The sequence below is a fragment of the Stegodyphus dumicola genome, chromosome 10 (assembly GCF_044657685.1).
Source record: "Stegodyphus dumicola isolate Sdum_Otavi_A_Nest chromosome 10, ASM4465768v1".
NCBI lineage: Eukaryota > Metazoa > Arthropoda > Arachnida > Araneae > Eresidae > Stegodyphus > Stegodyphus dumicola.
In genome coordinates, this window is record NC_140777.1 from 10,295,820 (window position 1) to 10,316,261 (window position 20,442).

The following is a 20,442-nucleotide window of genomic DNA, read 5'->3' on the forward strand; positions in this document are numbered from 1 at the left end:
GCCTATCTTTTCTTACGCGTCTCCAGCCTGGGCGACTTATTCGAAAAATGAAATCAAGAAGTTACAGATCACTCAAAACAAATTTTTAAGGCAAATCACGAATGCTCATTTTTATGTTTCCAATGAAACTCTGCACAGAGACTTAAAAATAGAGAATATCGAGAATTTTCTCCATAATGCAAATCGGAAATTTTTTGATAAGGCGAGAAATTGCTCGTACATGAATCATTTTAAGGTTTTCGACTACACCGTGTTTCCAGAAGATATTAAAATCAGACCATTAGCGGCCTTCCTTACCAGGGACACTAATTTTCCTACTTAAACTATCTTTCATGCAACTTCATCTTTTGTATATATTGTACATAAATTGTCGTATTATAACTCGTATTCTATTGTATTTTGTATTGTATTTGCTCACTTATTGTATTTATCGTATGTAATAAAAAATTGTTTTTTGCTAATTTATCATGATTTATCGTAACATACCTATCAGGAAGAACTTTAACCCTGACACTCCACACATTGCTGCCTCTCCTGGTCTTGGGCTTTAAGTTCGATTCTCTGCTTGTGGCGTCATGTAGTCACCCCCTCTTTTTTCATTTCCTATTGCCTTCTATCACTCGGTCCAGACACTTTTTATGTCATATGCCCTATGGGCGTACTTGTCATGAGCCGGACACGTTGCATCACATGCAATATTTCGGTATAATTTGTAATGAATAAATGAATGAATGAATCGGGTTATTGTCCATTTTTATATTCAGATTGATGGGATAGTTTTTCTTATAACGGCGGTATAAGACAATGCAGCATTTGGATGGATTAAGGTTAATCATCCAGAATTTGCACCAGTTGGAGATACATTGAACATGGGAATCAAGTTTGTCTATGGCATATTGTGGGTTTATGGAATTAGAAAGAATGACTGTATCGTCGGCGTATTTGAGAATCTTGGCTGAAATGGGATTAGGCATATCATATGCATAAATATTAAAGTTAGTTGGTGAGAGAACAGATCCTTGTGGAAGTCCCCTGTAGATATTTTTGATATTAGAGAGAGCATCTCCACATCTTACTTGAAACGTTCTGTCATCTAAGTAGGAGATAATGATTTTAATGAGATTTATAGGAACTTGCAGTTTGGAAAGCTTATAGATAAGGCCAGCATGCCACACTCGATCGGAAGCTTTCTCGAAATCAAGGTAGCATGCTGCCACAGTATTTTTCTTTTGAAATTCGACGGCAACATATTCAATTAAGTTGAGAATCTGATGCGAAGTAGAATGACCTTTTTTGAAACCGAATTGTTGGTTGTCTATTTGATTTAAATTATTTGTGTGATCATTAAGTCTTCTCAGGATAATCCTTTCGAAGATTTTGCTTATGGCAGGGAGTAGACTAATTGGCCTATAACTTGTTACTTCTTTTGGATTTTCCCCAGGTTTTAGTAGCATAATTACAAGAGAGTGTTTCCAAATTTTTGGAAAATAGGAGAGTCGAATACAGGCGTTGAAAATATTACAAAGCAAAGTGATGCAGTTAAAAGGAAGAGCTTGAATTGCTTCATTATTAATATTGTCGAAGCCCCACGCTTTTTTCTTTTTAAGTTTTTTGATGATTCCTATGATTTCATCAATGGAGGTGAAATTAATAAAGATCCTGGTACGTTGAAGTTTAATTTCTTCAGCTTTATTATTAATGGTGTAGTCTTGAGGAGTATCTTCCGTATGTTGTTTAAAGATTTTACTAAGGTTATCTGCCATAACTTCGGCTATTTCTGCTTCCGAATATGCCATATTTCCTTGGTAATTAATGGGATATCTATAATTAGAATTTTTATTACGGAGAGAGTTTGCGATTTTCCAAACTGTATTAGGTTGGATGTCAATATTTTCAAGAAGTGAATCCCATTTTTCAGATCTGTGGTTTTTGATTTCTTGGGAAATCCTGCGGGTAAGATAATTGACTTCTCTTTTATCGCGAGGGTCTCTAGAGAGATGCCAAAATTTCCTTTTTCTATTTCTTAGCTTGATAAGGTATATTATATTTTGTGGAAGGTTGAAATAGCTATTATTTCTTTGAATATAGGCAGCAGAGTTCATTGCATGCTGGATATTGTCAGTCAGGTCTTCGATGCAGTTATCAATTTCTTCTGAGGTATTCATAATATTGCTATTTGAGATATTTATGAGCTTGTTTTTAAAAATATTCCAATTAATATTAAATCTAGGCTTTATGAGAGGTGGGTAAAATCCATAGAAGTCGAAATTAATAGGCAGATGGTCCGAAGAGAGCTCCTCAGTCACTTCAAGATAAGGAGTAGATTGAATATTTTTGAGGATGAGGATATCAAGGATATCGCACGACCATCAAAGTGATATCTCGTAGGTAAATCAGGAGCTATAATCCGGATGTCATGGTTGAGAGCATAATTTTTAAGCGTAGAACCATTGCGATTATTTACATTACAGTTCCAGCTGCGATCTTTGGAGTTCAGGTCACCCGCTATGAGAGTGGGGTACCTAAAATCTGTCAGTCGGTCCAGATCTGCAGGGAGGAGGTTGTTGCTTGGTGAATTATAAGCCGAGATGAATAGGTATGGTTCGTTAAAGCCAGAATAAACAAGTGCAGCTGTGTTTTCAATATTTTGCATACTGATTTTAAGAGGAGTGAATTTAATATGGTTTTTTATGATGATGGCAGTGCCTCCTAAGATGTTATTAGGGCGATCAGTCCTGATGGTTTTATAGCCTTCCAAATTGAAGCGAGTTTTATTATTTAGGTGCGTTTCATTTATTAGCATGATATCAATTTTATGACTATTAAGGTAAGAGTGGATTTCATCTTTTTGTCTGTTGACACCGTTGGCGTTGAAAATAGCAACTTTTAGAAAACTATTTGTAGTTGATATAAGGTTATGGTTAAACTGATTGGACTTAAAAGTCATAATCTAGGTTCATGAAGTAATCCATAGCGGCCATGCCGACTTCTAATTTTTCTATTAGTGATTTTGCTGCTTTGAATTTAGTGAAATAATTTTTTGCTTGTTGCATTTGAATTTTTATCCAAGAAAAGAAACTTGGAGCTTCCTGATTTTCATTGTTGGAGCTATTGTTATTGCTATTGCTTGAACTATTGTTATTATTATTAGGAATGGGTGAGATTTGTGGTTTCTCCGGTAATTTGGGGAATTCATTCTCATTTAGTTGGAATGTATGCAGATTATTCCTTTTTTCTTTTTCGGCCTTTTCGGCAGCTATCTTTTTCTTTATATTGTCTGGATTTTTAACACAACCACGGTAGGAAGAGACATGTTCTTGTCCGCAAAGGACGCAGGTAGGCTTTTCTGTTTCTTTATTTTGTTTGCAGAGGTATGTCTCATGCATTTGTGCGCATTTTAAGCATCTAGGTGTGTAATGACACAGATCCCGTGTGTGTCCGTAGCGTTAGCATTTGTGACATTGCACGGGACCTGGCCGTGCTTTGTATCTCGCCATTTGGATGTTGAGTCCTCTAAGTTTCTGTATATCAAAGATTTTCTTGCCTTCTTCGCATCTTTTCACATCTACGAGGAAAACCGGGAGTTTGACTAACTCTCCGTTTCTAACAGACGTGATTTGTCTTATTTTTTCAATGGGGATATTCATATCAAGAATTTCTTTCTTTAAAATTTCAATATCTGTGTTTGCCGGTAGTCGTTTTATGACTGCTTTTATTGGTCGTTTTGAATTGAGTTTGAAAGTATGAAAAGGAATTGCTTTTTCCTTTAGATATTCAGTTATTATTCTATAATGATCTGGGGTGAAGACACGAATGGTGAGCCTTCCTCCTTTTAGGTCTCCTGTGTAGTTTTTGATAAGAATTCAGATTTTATTCTATCCCAATTTTCAGTGAAATCTGCTAGGACAATTGGTGGGATATGTCCTGCCGTCTTTTTTGGCGCATCATTTGTGTTGTCTTCTTCCATGTTAGTTTCTAGATTGAGAATTTCAAATTTGTTTTCCTGAAGGGGGTAAACAACTTCAGGTTTATTTAGCTTTTGGGTTTTTCTCGGTGACGTGAAACCTTCACTGTCAATTTCCATTTTCTTTTTACGATTTTTTCCGCTAAGGGTGCGTTTATGTCTGTTCACGTCGTCGTCCTTCTTGGATTTTGACGGGGTTTTAAGAAAGTTTGCTTGATTAGATGTTTCGTTTGGTTGTTTAGCAGAGCCGTTCTCTGATTTAGTATTTTTTAACTCATCCATGGGTGTTTCATTTATGTAGGTAAGATATTCTATTTGTTCGTGGAGCTGGTTAATTCGGGGGTCAGCTTTAGGAATATTCGCATTAGTTAAACTTTCAGCCTCTAGAACTAAAGAATTGATTCTTAATGTGATATTGTCATAATCTATTTCACCGCAGTTACTCCCACGTATCTGCTCTAAGTATCTGTGCAGTTTGTTCTCCTCAATATTGCTCATCTCGGGCAGCTATTAACCTAACCAATGGCTCGGTAATGCATGCTCTAGATCAACAAGAGAGAAAAGAAAACTTACCAGACATTCAGCGTGAGCAGGTAATCCAAAAGTAATCCAAAATTGGTAATCCGATACAAGAGCGATCCCGAAAGAAAGCAGAGCGCAGAGAAATCCGACGACTGAATGACTGACATTACCAGCGGAAAAGCGTCCAAACGAGTATGCTTGCGAAGAGTACGTTTAACCAATAGAATTATTTTGTGCAAAAATCACATGGCGCTGTAATATAGCGTCAACGGAGCTGTATCTTGTTACTTCGCTGTGCTTCTATATGTTTGCAGCAAGTTGCCCAAATCAGATGGTTTTTTGATAGCTGAAACTTTACTTCATTAAGCAGAGGCAAAACCACAAAAAAAAAAAAAAAAAAAAAAAAAAAAAATAACGAGAATGGTTCCGAAAGATTTATTTAGAGTGACCTGTTCAAAGAGATTTTTTTTTCTTTACTGTCTCGTTTGCGAAATGAATATCCAGAATTATTAAATTTCTACTATTAGCTCACACTCTCGGTATATCTTGTTCAAATTTTCAGTCGTTAATAAAATACTTTTTTTCCATCCACTCAAGTTCAAATACAATTTTTTAAACTTGTAGTGGATGACACTTGATGTTATACAGCTTTTTCACATATTAAATTTTTTTAAATTTTTAATTAAAAAAATTCTGTTTGCATTTTTATTTTATTTATTTATTTGTATTTTTTAAATTTTTCTTTGTCGACCTAAGTAGGAATTGACTTTTTTTTTTTTTTTTTGTTGTTGTCAAAAGTCGTTAATCCGTACTTGTTGGGACTTCGGCGATTCCTTATTATCGATTTTTCCGATTTATATTTCATCAGTTTAAATCTGGTAAGATTGCATGCAGAAATTATAAAATTAAAAATATGAAACTGTAATTTATGAAATAAAAAACAATTATGATCTAAAGGGTACCAAAATTTACAAAAAAAAAGCTTAATATTTATTTGTTTAATTTATTAAACATTTCTTTCAATGTAAGTTGTTTAAGTTGCTTCGTTTTTTATGTGATAATACATTCTCTTTAATTCTAAAAACAGACATAATTTCTTGTTCAGTTACAAAGTTCTGCTGTTCAAGTCCTATAATTGCTGTGTCTACCGACTAATTTGTCAATCGAAATTTTTTTGTTTTCAATAACCTCTGTCACTTTCTTCGCTATCGGAAGTGAATTATAATGATGACGAGTTTGATTTAAATCATATCAAAGACGGAGTACATCGAGATGAAGTACTACATTTAGTAAGGAATTTTTAATTCCTTACTAAATAAAATAAAAATAAGCCAAATAAAATAAAAACATCTTCCCTGAAGATAAAGATAGTGCTGACAGATCAACTTCCAATTCATTGCGTGCCACGGCGTTAAAGATAAACAAATGTTAAAGTTTAGATAAACAAAGGATATGCCTTTATCCATTTTTTGTAGCAATTCCACTTTTTGTTTAATGAACTTCGAAACATACTTTCGCTTTGTAGATCCTTTACATATTAATAAATATATATCAGAAATTCTATTTGACATAATCGAAAGTTCAAGCTTACTTTTATAAAATTGCTCTAACAGTCTGCAAAAAATAATAAGCCGGATCCAATTCGAAGATTAAGGAACAACACAATCTTCAACATTAACTGAAATAGATAATTAGATAATTTTAACTTAGCTTATACCGTCCGTTATACATTAAACGCGCACTCGTAAACGTATTTTGCGCACGCGCACAAGCATATTCGCAGCCGTAAAGGTCTTACGCGCATGCATCAACGCGACGCATGCGCAAAAAGTTTGTAGCTTTAAGGTCCGGATTATAGATCATTCTGGATTATGGGTGTCCGAATTAACAACTTTTGACTGTACTTGTTTTTTAAGTACTTCAGGATGATTATCGACCAGTTTGACAGACTTACAGATTTTATAGTGTATGAAAATTAGGATTTATAAAATTGGTTTGGAATACAGCATATAAAGAGAATTAAACTACTTAATTCTCTTTATATACACCATCCACCATATAATAAAACCATCTTCATATTTTTTAAACTCCGCCTCCCTTGGTATTTTTTTTTTTTTTTTTTTTTTTATTTTTAAATTTAGAATGAGGTTCAAACTTTGGACAGTTTATGAGAAATTATGTGCATGATAAAATATGCAATAAAGTAAATATAAAGAGATAATTTATAGATGATATATGATAAAGAGATGCAGATATATTATTACATAAGGGTTTCTATTTGTAATGCACATTTTAAAACTAAATTAAAAACAATAATAATAATGAATAAAATAAGAAATGGAAACAATAATAATAATAAGTGAAATAAGAATATAATGATTCATTATTAAATATAAGAAACACGTTTCCAAATAAGAAAAGCTAACTGATTTACATCCTGTCTACGGGTGAGGTTCGAACTCGCCACCTTTCCATTTGCCAAGCAGCACGCTGACCACTCAGCTATCTGTGATAGCAGTGTTTGTGAAAAATAATGTAACAAGTAGAAGTCACTTCAAGGTAATTTAATTAATCTTCAATAAATGATTGCTGTATGACACAAGTTGTAACTTTCCTCCAAAATTTTGTAATTGTATTTTATTGAATACTCTTTCACAGTCAACTGCTTTATTTTAGAAGTTGTTATATTGCTGAAGTTAGTTTTTGGTGTATTTAATATTGGGATATTTATAGAGCTTTTTATTACACATGATATGGCCAATATTTATAATAATTAAGGATAATTTTGTAAGGCAAAAACTTTGATTTTGTAGAAACTGTAATTTATTTAGGTTCCTATTACTTACGGTGTTATAAACAGGTGAAGCATATGTGTATACTGGTTGGATCATTGCTTTATCAGTATGCAGTTTTTCCCTTTAACGAGAATTTGAAATTTATACCAATATGTATGGTTTGAGAAATCTGAAGATGGTGTGAACAATGCTGGTTATTTTATTGCTGTATACAATTATGATATTTCTAAGCAAAAACACATCTCTGTGTGGTTCTGATGCCATATTCCATCCATCCATCCATCCATGTTGCTATGGCCGGTGTGCAGCTAGTGGATGCCGCTTTACCGGCTCCTGATGAGTGGTGGCACCTGAAATCAGTCGTTCTTACAGTTAGGTGGTGGTAACTAAAGGTCAAGAGAAAAGGGGGTGACCCTGCGTCACAGAATGAGAACCAGACTTATTGGAGAACGCGGTGGTGGGGAAGCATTATCTATTCCTGATAATTTCCTACAAATGTGCAAGATTAAGGAGAAATACATGTGGAATTTGACTTGATTCACAGCATGAGATCACGAAGTAATATTTAAATGGTTTATTTAATAGAAAGAAATAAAAGTATATAAAGAAAAGTATATAAAGATGAAGTTAACGGTATGCAGGATTAACATAATGATGTAAAGGCATAACATCGAAAGCGCAATTAAAGTTCATAAACTCTTGAAGACGTGTGAGCCGTCTGCTCACGTCTGCCCTCCACTCTCGACCAGGTCTCAGCGCTGTCTGGGATGATTCTTACTGCGCTGGGTGATGCTATACTGATGACGTCATAACGGGCAATTCTCATTCAGCATTGGACGTTGTGATTTCCCACAGCTTCGGCCAGCCTGAAGAGGCATCGTCCTCGATGTCTGTTGAATGGACATCACTATCATGTACCTGCAAAGAGAAATAAAAAAAAAACAAAAAGAAAAGAAAAAGAGAGTATCAGGTCCTTAGGTTTTGAGCTGATACAAGCATTAAATCAATTTGACCATGGCTTCATATGGTCAGCCGCAGTAGATGTCAAATTTGGTCCTTCATGGCATCCTACTTTCTCGACTTCATATCTGTCATTTAATCGAACAGCTATGATTTTATACGGTCCATGAAACTTAGGTCGTAGTTTCAAACCAGTCCCATATTGAGTTCTCTGAATGGCTACCAAGTCGCCAATCTTGTATAGTTTCGGTTTCTTACGTTTCTTGTTGAATTGTTTACGATTCTCTTCTTGTATCTTCAAAATGTTGTTTTTCGCATCTTCTCTCATTTCATCACGTTCTTGCATCAATTGTTTTAGATATTCTTCATTCAATATCTCACTAATTCTCAAATCTTCTTTATTCTTCATTTTCGTGCCTATGAGAAGCTCAAACGGTGAATATTTCGTACTTCTCGTAGTTGTACTGTTGATTATTCTCTGAACATCTGGAACGTATTTAAACCATTTCGTTGAATCTTCATGTGATAATTTTGACAAAACAGGAATCAAAATTCTATGAATTCGCTCAATTTGTCCGTTACCTCTTGGAATACCGGTAGTAATTTTGACATGTTCTATTCCTTCTTCAGTACAATACGCTGAAAATTCTTTCGATGTAAAGGCACTACCTCGATCTGAAATGATTCTGGCTGGATTCCCAAATACAGTCTGTTGTTGCTTCAATTTTGAAATAACTTCTTGTGTAGTTGGTGATTTCACTGGATAGAACCAAGTAAATTTCGTAAAAGCGTCGACAACAGTTAGAATGTGTTGGTATCTCTTGTTCGTCGATGGAAGAGGTCCAATAAAGTCGATATGATACGTACTCAAGGGAACGTTTTCTTTCGGTACAGGATGAAGAAATCCTTCTGATTTTCCTTGCTTCTTGTTGTACAGTATACATTCTATACAGTTAGCAATTACTTTTTCAATTTTGCATTTCAGTCTGGGAATATAGAATTCTTGCTCTACAGCATTCACAGTTTTATCTACAGCAAAGTGACCTTTTGTATGTACCTTCTGTATGATTTCGTTCTGTAGGGATTCTGGCACTACTAGAAGATCTTTACCATTTTCAAATTTGTACAAAATATCATTTCTCACGAAGAATCCATTTTCTTCTCCTTTCTCAACTAAATTCTTGATTAACTTCACATGTTCATCTTCATTCTGTTGTTGAGCTAACCGAATCTTCTCAGTTACATCGGATGTGTATGATGTTAAAATTAAAGCATTTCTACTTAAAGCATCAGCATGTTTCATTTGGCTTCCTGAACGATGTACAATTTCGTAATCGAATTCTTCAATAAACATTGCCCATCTCGCAATTTTAGGAGTTAAATCTTTCTTATCTAAAGTTTTCTGAAAAGCACTACAATCAGTTACAATTTTGAATTTAGTTCCTAACAAATAGTTTCGAAATTTCTTCAGAGCTTCTATTACTGCAAGGGCTTCTAATTCGTAACTACAGAGTTTCTCTTGCTGCGGTGAAGTCTTCTTACTCATATACTGGATTGGGTGATAATTACCATCATCAGAGAATTGGAGTAATACCGCACCAAAGCCTTGACTACTAGCATCAGTATGAAGTTCTAATGGATATCCTTGCCTAAATATGTGTAGAACAGGTGCCTGAGAGAGAATTTCTTTTAATCTGCAAAAAGCTTCCTGTTGTTCGGAATCGAACTTAAAACCAATACCTTTTCTAAGTAAGTCACTAAGAGGTTTAGCTATTTTAGCATACTGAGGAATGAATTTACGAAAATATCCCGTTAGTCCTAAAAAGCTTTGTAGTTGTTTACAGTTACGCGGTTGTGGAAAGTTTCGAACAGCAACAGTTTTGGAAGGTGATGGTCGAATAGTTCCGTTTTCAATTACATGTCCCAAAAATTCAATTTTACGTTTTAAGAATTGGCACTTTTTGAAATTTATTTGTAATCCATACTCCGAAGCAGTTTTGAATACTCTTTCTAATTTGTCTAAACATTCAACTTCATCATTAGCCGGTATGACTATATCATCCATATAAATAATTAGTACACCTTCATTTAACAAGTCACGAAATACTGAATAAATATACCTTTGAAAAACATTTGGACTAATACATAAACCAAAAGGAGCTTTAAGAAATTCGTAGATACCATTATGTGTTACAAACGCGGTATATTTGGTGGAATTTTCGTCTATGTCTACATGGAAAAAGCCATTTCTCAAATCTAGTGTCGTGAAGACTTTTGACTGTTCTAAGCGATCAAGTACTTCCGGAATTAAAGGCAGTGGAAATTTGTCTTTAATAATCTTCTTATTCAATTTCTGATAATCTATACATAAACGTTTCGAGTTATTACGCTTGTTACATAACACAATAGGCGCCGAATAATTAGAATTGCTAGGCTTTATTATGCCCTCTTTCAACCATTCCTTAATTTGATCGTCAACAAATTTTTGTTCCGCGAAAGACATGTATCTTCTATTTTGACAGACAGGAATATCATCGCATAAATTTATTTGCATCTTGAAGTCAGATTGTCTATTTTTCCGAGGCTGGTACGAATTAATTAAATTACACAGTCTTTCTTTATGTTCTGCATTCGAAATATGCGATAAATCAATCTCGTTGGCAGAAATAGCATTCACCAGATGTGAAAGGTAATTAAACGTCGCGCTACTTCCGCTTTCGGGACTTTTGTTTACATTAACAGAGACGCCAGACGATCGCGAAGGATCATAAGCATTCTTCAATGAGATAGCAATATTCAAATTTCCCATAACGCAACGAACGTTAGAATTTCGAGATGACTCAGCAGTTATCAAGTTTACATTGCTTTTATTCCGATGAGAAATTATTTGAAGGCCATTCTCGGTAAAAGAGAAGTTAAACTGACTCAATACATCCAAACCTAATACAATTTGATTACATAATGACTTAACAACATAAATTTTCGTACGAAGTAAAAAACTATCAATTGAAATATCAGAAATGAAAAAGCCGATGGGGTACGTTTGCTTTGATTCAATTCCGTTTAACGTGATATCGCTACAATTTAAATTAGGAGAACCAATCTGCTTGTGTAACTCTACGCTGCATATCGTTACATCTGAACCAGTGTCAACTAAACTATTAACTAAATGATTATTTATTTCTACAGTCTTCATAATTCTATTCTTGTCACAAATTCGTTGTAATAAAGCTGCTTGATGTGTCTCGGGGGTCTGCTCTGGACAGTTTGTTGAATAATGCCCGAACTTCTTACATTTTATACATTTTACACCCTTTGATTTGTTTACACAATGCTTAGAATAATGCCCTAATTCCTGGCAATTAAAACATTTGACCTTATTAACGTTAGATTGATTTCGGTTTGATGACGAAAGCTTACTTCTATCTTTAACTTGAGTGTCTACTTTCGGTTTCGGATTTTTAAACTTATCATTGTCCGATCTCATTTTATCATAAATTTTAAGCCTTTGTTTAAATTCAGATATTGTTTCACAACCATATAGTATAGTTTTCCTAACCACAGAATCGGGAATACCATCAATAACATATTTAATTAATGAAGCATCTTCAATGTTACCTCGCGAACACATTTCTTTCATTTTCAAAAAATACTCATCTAAAGATTCATTAGGCATTAATTTACGTTTACATAACATTTCATGCAATTCAGCAGAATTAAAAGCTTTACCATATTCAGATTTCAAAAGCTTTTTTAACTTACACCAATCATTAACTTTAGGTTCACTCTGAATAAATAGTTTCGCTTTACCTTTTAATGATCTTTTAGCAAAAACTAATTTATGCAAGTCACTCAATTTTAAAGAATTTATAACATCTTCAAATTCATCAATCCATTTATCAACGTTTTCATATGAATTACCAGAAAAAGGATTAACAATACTTTCAATATCCGAAAAACTAAGATGAGGTTTAAAATGATCTTGAATTGGAAGCTGCATACTGTTGTTTACTTGAGACTCATTAAAACCAGGATTGTCTCTTTCATTATCATCAAGCATTACTTCAGAAATTTTATTAATAGTTTCATCTTCAATATCACTATTTTCTTCATGCAAAATATTTTCAAATAATACAGATAAATCACATAGGAAAGAGACAATTCGGGTTACGACTTCCGTTTTTAAACCTTCTGAATTTATGCACAGTACGTTGCAAATTTTAATTAACTCATTCAAAGTAAAACTATTCTGCACTGCATCTATTTTCTTATTATATTCTTCAGAATCTGGTTTAAATACAAAGCCAGAAAATTCACGTAATCGTTTCAGGTTATTTCGATCTCCATCAGTATTAAAAATAAGCTTATGCAAACTTTTGATTTCAGAACTTTTACTGTTCTTTAAAGCTGCTTCCAATTCTGGAATTTCTACTAACTTCATATTGGAAAGAAAGTTTTGTACTCACCCGACAGATGATCGTCGTCAATTGGGTAATCCACACTTTATACGAGTAATCCAATAAATCGAATAACTTTCACTCAGTAGTTCAAAGGACAGTTCTACTACTCGAACATTTTGGAATTCGAGGCCGCACGGTTGGTCGCCATATTTTTTTGTAGAATTTGACTTGATTCACAGCATGAGATCACGAAGTAATATTTAAATGGTTTATTTAATAGAAAGAAATAAAAGTATATAAAGAAAAGTATATAAAGATGAAGTTAACGGTATGCAGGATTAACATAATGATGTAAAGGCATAACATCGAAAGCGCAATTAAAGTTCATAAACTCTTGAAGACGTGTGAGCCGTCTGCTCACGTCTGCCCTCCACTCTCGACCAGGTCTCAGCGCTGTCTGGGATGATTCTTACTGCGCTGGGTGATGCTATACTGATGACGTCATAACGGGCAATTCTCATTCAGCATTGGACGTTGTGATTTCCCACATACATAATATAAAACATTTGAATAAATCAATAAAGTAGTGAATAAACATAAATACTTGCGTAAAGTAATTCTGGGATATATAAGGATAAAACATGCATAATGTATAGGGTTCCTGAAAATAAGGAAAATTAAATATAATACATATGTACAACACAATTAAAGTAATACATGGCAAACAATAAACTATAAAAAGCTGGAGTAAATGCAAAATCTGGATTAATATAAAAGGATACGATAGCAAAATAAATATATACAGAAATGTACAGTAATGTCAAGTTGGGAAAATTTGGTTGTACTGATGGGCCGCCCAGGGCCTCAGGTCTCTATCTTCAGGTAAAGGAGCATAGTTAAAAACTTGAAAGTGATTCATAAATGGGCAGTTGAGAGCTTTATTGAAAAATTTATCATTCGTCTTCAAGATGAAATCTTTAATGTAGTCAATCTTTAAGTCCTTATGCAGGGTGGCATTTGAAACATAGAAATGTGCATTTGTGATAAGTCTTAAAAACTTGTTTTGTATTATTTGAATTTGTTTAATATCCTTTTCTTTGATAGCAGCCCAGGCAGGCGACGCATAACAAAGGGTGGGCCTGATGATTGCTGTATAAATATGCTTTTTACTTTTGAGATTAAGCTCGGAGAACTTTCCCAGCAGAGGCATGAGGTTTTTCATGTTGCCGTAGGCCTTGCCTTTAATTATATTGATGTGGTCAGTCCAGGTAAGTCGATGATTAATAGTGATTCCAAGGTATTTGGCTTTATTGACAATGGGTATATTTTTATCAAAGAGTTTAAGATTGTTAGTGATGATTTGATGCGTCTTTCTATTTCTGCTGATAATGAGTAGTTGAGATTTCTCAGCATTAATTACGATACGCCATTGTTTGCACCATTGCTCGATGGAGGGCATGATATTTTGGAGTTTTAAAATTGCAGCATTGGGGCTAAGGGATTTTACTGCAAGAGCAGTATCATCCGCATAGCAGCCAAGGAATCTATTGATTTCGTAGTCAGGATTTGGAAAGTCGGAGACATAAAAAAGATAAAGGATGGGTCCTAAAATAGAGCCTTGGGCCACAGAGGCACGGATGTATTTGAAGCTTGAATTATCTTGTCCGAAGGAGACGTAGAGTTTTCTATTTTTGATAAAGGAATAAATTAACTTGGTCATTTCCGGTGAGAAATTGAGCTTGATTAGTTTGAAAATAAGCCCCTCATGCCAGACGCGGTCAAAAGCTTTGGCCACGTCGAGCATGAGTAGTGCAACTTTCTGATGGTTGTGTAGAGCACTGCCGATAAATTCAACTAATCGAACAAGCTGTTTGGTGGTGGATAATGTTTTTCTAAATCCAAACTGTTCAGGAGGAAGTCTGCTAATATATTGTTGCATTCTATTGAGAATGATTCTTTCTAGGATCTTTCCAAGTCCGGGCAGTAGGCTGATAGGTCGGTAGCCGTCGGGAGAAGTGGTGTCTTTGCCTGGTTTAGGGATGAGTATAATTTTTGCTATTTTCCATTTCATGGGAAAGTAGGACTTGTCCAATGAAGTATTATAAATACTGATGAGCTTAGAGATAGTACCGAGTGGTAGATTCTTAATTGCGATGTTATTAATTTCATTATATCCTGGAGCTTTTCTATTTTTGAGACGTTTAATGATATCGATGACCTCTTTCGGATTAGTAAAATCAGTATTGAGTCTTGCGGTGGGGCTATTGATATAATCCTGAACAAAGTACCTTACATCATATGTGAAGGTAGGGTCTGAAGGAGACTCATTCGGGATAAATTGATTTTCAAAGTGCTCCGCCATAAGAGTAGCTTTGTCTTTGTTAGTAATTGCAATCTTGTCATCTTTTTTGATGGGCTTATTACAGGTGGGAGTAATTCTGAGGCGCTTGGCAAAGCGCCAGAATTCATTTCCGGGTTCATTGAATTTTTGGATTTTATTTTGCCATAGCTCAGTCTTGTAGTTAGTAATATTTTTCTTGATTAATCGGCTAATTTTATTAAGTTCGGATTTAATTTGAGGGTCCCAGGACCGGTTCCAGCGTTTCCTGAGCTTATTTCTTTCTTTAATTAGTGTTCTAATACTATGGGGGAGAATCTCCTGGAATTTGTTGGCTGGAATCTTCTGTGTGGCAGAGTTGTAGGCTTCCTTGATACTGTTAGTGAGCATATCAATGGCAACTTCGATGTCATAAGTAGTTTTGAGGCTATTGAGTTTAGGTGGGTTATTTTCAAGAATTTCATGGAATTGTTTCCAGTCAGTTTTATTGATGGATTTTTCATTAGCAATTTTGTTGGTGCCAAGGGTAGCAATAACAGGAATATGATCAGAGGTGAGGTCTATAGTAGAATCAATAAAGATAGGTATGGAAATATTGGTGAGGAGAATGTCGAGAATATCTCCTTCTCTCACATTCTCAGGGAGGTCTGGAGTGTATAAATAAACAGGATAGTTAGTAATGAAATTTTTGAGCGTATTGCTATTGCTGTTGGTCCGCCGGCAGGCCCATTCAGTATTTTTCGCATTGAGGTCTCCAGCCAGAATATTATTATCATTAGTACAAAGGATGTTCTTCAGAATTTCTTCGTCGAGAGGGTTATGTGGTGGATTATAAAGAGAACTGAAGTAGATGATGCCGTATGAAGGCAGTAAAACAGAAACCGTAACTAATTCGTGATTATTAGATCTATCTTTCTTTATGAGGCAGGATTGTATAGAGCTTTTGACAAAAATGGCAGCCCCTCCACCTTTGTGGCTAAGCCTGTCACACCGGTAGTTTGGAATATTTATTCTTTTGCTGGGATTTGCATGCGTTTCAGTAATTAATGCAATATCAATATCTTTAGTTAGAAGAAAATTTTGAAGTTCCGGAATTTTATTGAGGATGTTATTAGCATTCCAGATCATAACTTGTATGGGTGCTTTAATAATAGAGTTAAGACCCATTATTTAGATTGGTATTAGTTTTCTTCTCCTCATTGGTAGTATTTATCTGCTTGATTTGTTGTGTGATTTGCAGGAATCCTGCGCTTTTGATGATGGCAACTAATTCAGCAAGGTCAGAGAAAATCTTTTTTGCTTCGCTGATAGTTTCGTTGTAAGTACCAGAAGCTAGTGTTTGCGCATAAGACTTACCTTCGATGATTCGGCTTTGGTATGTTTTCTGCTTTTCCTGTTTAGGTTTGGGGAACTTTACACACCCTTTGAAACTAGAAGTATGGTTCTGGCCGCAGTTAGCACAGAGCAGGGGTTTATCCTTATTGTTTTTGTCAGGGCAGTCTCTAGATTCGTGCGAGCCTGCACATCTGACGCAACGGGGTTGGTAGTTACATCCAATCTGTGTATGGTTAAAGCCCTGACATTTAAAACATTGTAAGGGACCTTGTCTGCCTCTGTACTCCTCAACGTTAATTCTGAGTCCGCATAAGTATTTAGTTTGGTAAATCTCCTTGGAGGCTTCGTCTTTAGGTAGAGTTATTAAAAATAAGGGAAGTTTAGTAACTTCACCATTCCTTCTTTTAGTTAGCTGCTTGATTTCTTCAGGTTTGAAATTTAGTTCCTCGAGTTCTTCCTTGATCTCTTCAGTCTCCGTACTCCTAAGGAGTCCTTTGATTACAACTTTAAGTTTTCTATCCTGGGGGAGAATGTAGGAGTGGTGTTCCACCCCCAGGTCTTTAAGAATTTTAACCATAGCCCTATAGGTGTCAGGGTCTGTGGTAGTAATTTTAATTCCAGCAGGAATACTATTACCTATAAATTTGAAGTGCTTTTGATTAAAAATATTCCTAATTTTACTATATGAGAATTTGTTTTCTCGAAGTATGATTGGAGGGAGTTTATTTGATTTGGCTTCCTGATTTTTGTTGTTAGAATTGGTCGAAGTATTATCAAGATTGATAGTAGCATCTTCCTGATTGGAAGTGTCCATGATCGGATTATCCGCTTGTTCTCTGATGGTTTCAGTAATAGATTGTTTGGCATTGCCGTTAGTATTTTTTGTTCCTTGGTTTTTATTATCAATTTGCCGTGAAGAATTTGTATGCTTCATGCTAAGTTTTAGTTTCTTTGCAGCAAGGTGCGAATTACGAATTCTAACAGTTTGGTCGCCTCTGCGCTTACATGTTATATCTTCGTCCGAAGATATATCTTTGTCTAAAGTTATTTCATCATCGGTGTTATTTGACGAATTATCGTGTAGCTTGATAGGGCTACGGCCTCTATCGTTTTCTGAAAGAGAATTATTATCAATATGTGTATCAAGATTATGATGTGTGTTAATGTGCTCTTGGCATTTTTTAAGATTCTCCTCATTGAGAATCTTAATCATGCCCAGTGAGCTAATTAGAAAGGAATGAAATTTCTCCTCAAAATCGGTAAAAGATCCATTGAGTTGCTTAGATTTTTCTAATTCTCTGATTTGTATGTTGTAAAACTCTGTAAGTTTTTCAATTGTCTGGTTCGCATCCATTTCGACGCCTTGAATCCATAAAATCCTGCGCCCCAGCAAGAAAAAGAGCCTGCGCCCCGGAACCGGACCCGCACGACGGCGTTCCGGCAGACGGATGAGCAGGTGGAAATCTATCAGGCCCCTGACTCACTCCTAACTAAGTGAGCTTGGGGGTAACTAGATAGATTAACAACCAAATCAAATAAAAAACGCGCCGCAGATACGCTGTCAAGGATAAGCAGTGGCATAAAAAGTCACAACAATTATAGGCATAATCCGGCAAGACGCGGTGGCTACTGAGCATTCAGGATGCCATATTGAAATGGGTAAACAAGAAGGTTTTCTGATTATGACACGTGATAAGAACTCAGTCGGCTATTGGCTGTTTGTTCACGTTACGGACGTAAAAGCTGAACAGGAGCGAACTCAGTTTTACGTCTTCTCCGTCACGTGAATTTACACCAGCGTCAAAAAAGTTGCATCAACTACGCCGCGAGCGTACTCGTGTGGATGGGCCTTAATTGCTCTGTCGTGAATGCCGACTAACTTGTCAATCGAAATTTTTCCGTTTTCAATAACATTCTCTGTTACTTTCTTCGCTATCGGAAGCGCGCATGGGTGAACGCTTTACTGGCTTTACATGCATGCGTAGCGGAAGTGTGCATCAAACGCGCATGCATAAGTTTGTGGCTTTGAGGTCCGGATTATAGATCATTCAGGATAATGGACGTCCGCATTAGAGACTTTGTACTGTATAAAAATAATATAAAATAATGATGTATATAAAAATAATGATTGCGTTGCATGTTACAACTGGTTAAAATATTCAGTTTGTATGTTTGCATATGTAATTCATGGACTTCCCCCCTTCTCATTACAGCATCCATTTATAGTGGAACTTCATTATGCTTTTCAAACACAGCAGAAATTATATTTGATCTTAGAATTTTTAAATGGTGGAGAACTGTTCTCTCTTCTTGAAAAGGAAAACATTCTTCTTGAGAATCATGCTTGGTAAGCTTAAATGTTATGCTAGTAAATGCTATTTTAGAAGGAAAATGAAGATCTTAAATTTTAAATATTTCTATTTTATTTATAGTTCATCTGCTTGAAATTGGAATTACCATTTATTGGGTTGCTTTGAATGTATCTGAATAGAGGTTTTTAATAAATCACCAATTACATTATGTATATTCTGTGAATTATATTTTTTGAATTCAGAAATATGAATACATGACAGGGACTTAGGCTTGGATAATCAGGAGTTCAATGAAAGTGGCATTTGGATATGTTATATATCTGAAAGACTGATTAATTCCTTACTGTATGCCTATATTTTTTGCTGCTTAATGAAAGCTATGTAAAGCCAAATTTGGTTATATATGTGCTAATTTGTTTTTAGAAATTTTTAATTTTCAGAAATAAAATATATGATAATAATAAAAAAAAAAAAAAAAAAAAAAAACTCTTAATGTATTTTTAAAATTTTTGTGTTACAGTAAATATATGCAACAATTATACAGGATAAAAATGTTTAATTTTTCATATAATCATAACATGTTTATATTATATGTTAAATGTTTGGTACTTTTCCATTATGCACCGGCCACGCTTTTTGGCACCTGTGACAGAGGAAGCCGAACGCGCTATTGAGACCCAGTGATAGCACCATCCGAGGACCAAACCATTTATATAAATGCTTAATTTAACACATTTAATTGTGTACAGTACAAAGTCCAATATCCGGACTCGGGACTTCGGTGATTCAGGATTTGGGATTTTTTCGGATATTAGATTATCAATTTAAATCTAGTAATTAACTAGTAACTAACCTGGCATGCAGAAATTATTCAATTAAAAATACGAAATCATGATTTATGAAATAAAGAGTGTTTATGATCCTGAGCAGGTGTTCTCAACTGCTGGTGGTATGCAAGAGAAAAATAGGTGCTACACAAAGAAGCAAAGTATTTTTAACTATTAAATTCAAAAATTAAAACCCCAACATCCTGATTGAGTTGTTTTCTAACACTTCTAAATTTATGCGATCTGAACTTTATACAAGAGTGGTGGCAGTAGTAGTATTTTGTAGTAGTGGTACTAAAGGTTTTCAGTTTTTGTTTAGATGGTATGCATTACTTAAAATATTGAGAACCGCTGATCTAGAGTGTATCCAAATTTAGCAAAAAAAAAAAAAAAGGCTTAATATTTATTTGTTTACTTTATTAAACATTTCTTTCAATATAAGTTGTTTAAATTGCTTCGTTTTTTATGCTAATTCTTTTTCTTTAATTCTGTAAACAGACATAATTTCTTGCTGAGTTACAAAGTTCCACTGTTCAAGTCCTGTAATTACTGTGCCAGAATTCCAATTAACTGGTCAATCGATATTTTTTCATTTTCAATAACCTCTCTGTCACTTTCTTCACTATCGATAGAGGTATTTTCTGGATCTAGAACCATACTACAGATTTAATTACATGCAGTCCATTAATTAATTGATGATTGGGGCCTTGTCATCAAACTTCTATTGGCATCAAACTCCTGTTATATCATCTTCATCTATTATCACTTCTCCACATTTCTCTACAAAATCCGTTAATTGGAAAACTTCCTCTTTGGTTTGCGATATCCAAAAACCTTCAAATTCACGACTATCATATTCATCATCTTCACCATGATATATGGTAGCTGGCCATAAATCATGCCACGCATTTTTTAAAAGTATCTGGAGACACATCCTTCCACAATCTTGCGATGCTCCACATAGCAGATTTTATGCTAAAATGTTTCAA

At 34.8% G+C, this 20,442-nt stretch overlaps 1 protein-coding gene across 1 annotated transcript in view; it reads left to right on the forward strand.

Moving 5' to 3' along the window:
• The window catches only part of LOC146994892 (ribosomal protein S6 kinase beta-2-like), a 94,443-nt gene that overhangs the window by 48,232 nt on the left and 25,769 nt on the right, over positions 1 to 20,442 (forward strand). Inside the window, exon 6 of the mRNA XM_085824618.1 lies at positions 18,528 to 18,661. Coding sequence (XP_085680744.1) covers positions 18,528 to 18,661 — 134 coding nt within the window. The remainder of the gene's footprint in view (positions 1 to 18,527; positions 18,662 to 20,442) is intronic.